The sequence below is a fragment of the Rhinopithecus bieti genome, unplaced genomic scaffold (assembly GCF_001698545.2).
Source record: "Rhinopithecus bieti isolate Rb0 unplaced genomic scaffold, ASM169854v2 scaffold_56024, whole genome shotgun sequence".
In the NCBI taxonomy this organism is placed as follows: Eukaryota; Metazoa; Chordata; class Mammalia; order Primates; family Cercopithecidae; genus Rhinopithecus; species Rhinopithecus bieti.
Window position 1 is genome coordinate 1 of NW_016896788.1, and position 1,401 is coordinate 1,401.

The 1,401-nt window shown below is 66.2% G+C and overlaps 1 protein-coding gene across 1 annotated transcript; it reads right to left on the bottom strand.

The window, feature by feature from the left end:
• Window positions 1–6: 6 nt before the first annotated feature.
• Window positions 7–1,395, bottom strand: LOC108525990 (sulfate anion transporter 1-like). Its single transcript, XM_017866716.1, has one exon. It carries the CDS (start codon window positions 1,329–1,331, stop codon window positions 594–596), a length of 738 nt encoding a protein of 245 aa, XP_017722205.1. The 5' UTR covers window positions 1,332–1,395; the 3' UTR covers window positions 7–593.
• Window positions 1,396–1,401: the final 6 nt, after the last annotated feature.

Here is a 1,401-nt window from a genome sequence, read left to right on the forward strand (position 1 = left end):
CTGGGCAGGGCCAGCACCTGAGGACTGAGCTGAGGTCTTACTGGTCACAGCACCCTGGGCCCTGATGCTGGTGCAGGTGGCCACCCTGTGACAGGAAGGCACAAGGTGTGACGGGCACTTGGGTGTGTGGGGCCTTCTGGAAACAGACCCTCATGCTCTTGGCCAGAGCCGCTGGCTCCTACCAGCAGGATGGGCACTAGGCAGGCCAGGGCATAGGGGTCCTCTTGGCACCTTGGAGGCTGCATAATGTTGGGGGGCCATTGTTCAAATAAGATGTCAACCCTGAGCATCAGGCCAGGCCCATCCCTTCTGAGCCGAGGGACGGCAAGGGTGTGGAGCATCGAGACCCAGCCAGCACTATGGACCAGCCTGTCTTGGAGGCAGAAGTTCTTGATTTCTGAGTATTTGGGTCCTGCATGTGATCAGAGGGCCTCCTTCCCCAGTCGGGGTTCCCCGGTTTCCCCAGGGCAGCTGTGGCACAAGAGTGCAGCTCTTGGGCGGCTCCTCCCTGGGAAGAGTCTCAGCAGTGACTTGCAGATGTCTGCTGTGGGCGCCCCGGAGGGAGCAGAGGCTGCTGGACAGGCCTGGCCCTGCTACAGGTGGGCATCAGTGGCCTCCAGCTCCCTGTGGCGGGCTCGTGCTGTCTGCACGGCGTCGTGCACACTGAGAAACAGCTGCTCCTCCTCAGCCACGTCCCCGGGGCCCTCCCCGAGGAAGCCTCCTCTGCTCAGAGCATCTCTCACAGTGGGGCTGCAGCAGGCTAGCAGCAGGCTGATGCCCAGGGCCCCGTAGTCTCGGCGCAGGTCCTGCAGCGTGGTCACGCCGGCTGCGTCCAGGAACAGCAGCGGGGCGCAGTCGATGACCACTGTGTGGAATCCGGCCGCCGCAGGCGCCAGCGCAGCCCTGCTGCTAACCGGGGCCAGGTCCTTGCCCTGGGCAGGGCCTCCCTCGCCGACCTCCCACTCTGAGCCCCGCTCCTTCCTCCTGGCAGCCACGCACCCCGCGTCCAGCCCTGTGAGGCTGTAGAGTGACCGCAGGAAGAAGTCCTTGTTAGCATAGTACAGCGGCCCCCCGAAGCGGAACACCCGCACGCCGGGCTCGGGGACGAGGCCCTCGAATTCTGTGGCATCCTCGTAGAAGGCCGAGTTCCCGATGCGGGCCAGCAGGGTGGCGCGTGGGCGTTGGGTGCGGCCGGCCAGGCTGAGCAGCGAGAGGATGACGCCGGCCAGCAGCCCGGCCTCTGTGCTGACCAGCATGGAGGTGGCCGCGGTGCCCGCCCAGACCAGCGCGTCGGCCGGGCTCATCCGCCACAGCCGTGGGAGGTCCCACATCTTGCGCAGGGCCCCCCGCAGGCTGACCACGATGACGCAGGCCAGCACGCTTCGCTGGAGGTCGTGGAAC

Excerpts from the sequence above, each read along its gene's own strand:
- LOC108525990 (XM_017866716.1), bottom strand. The coding sequence starts at position 1,331 with ATGTGGGACCTCCCACGGCTGTGGCGGATGAGCCCGGCCGACGCGCTG.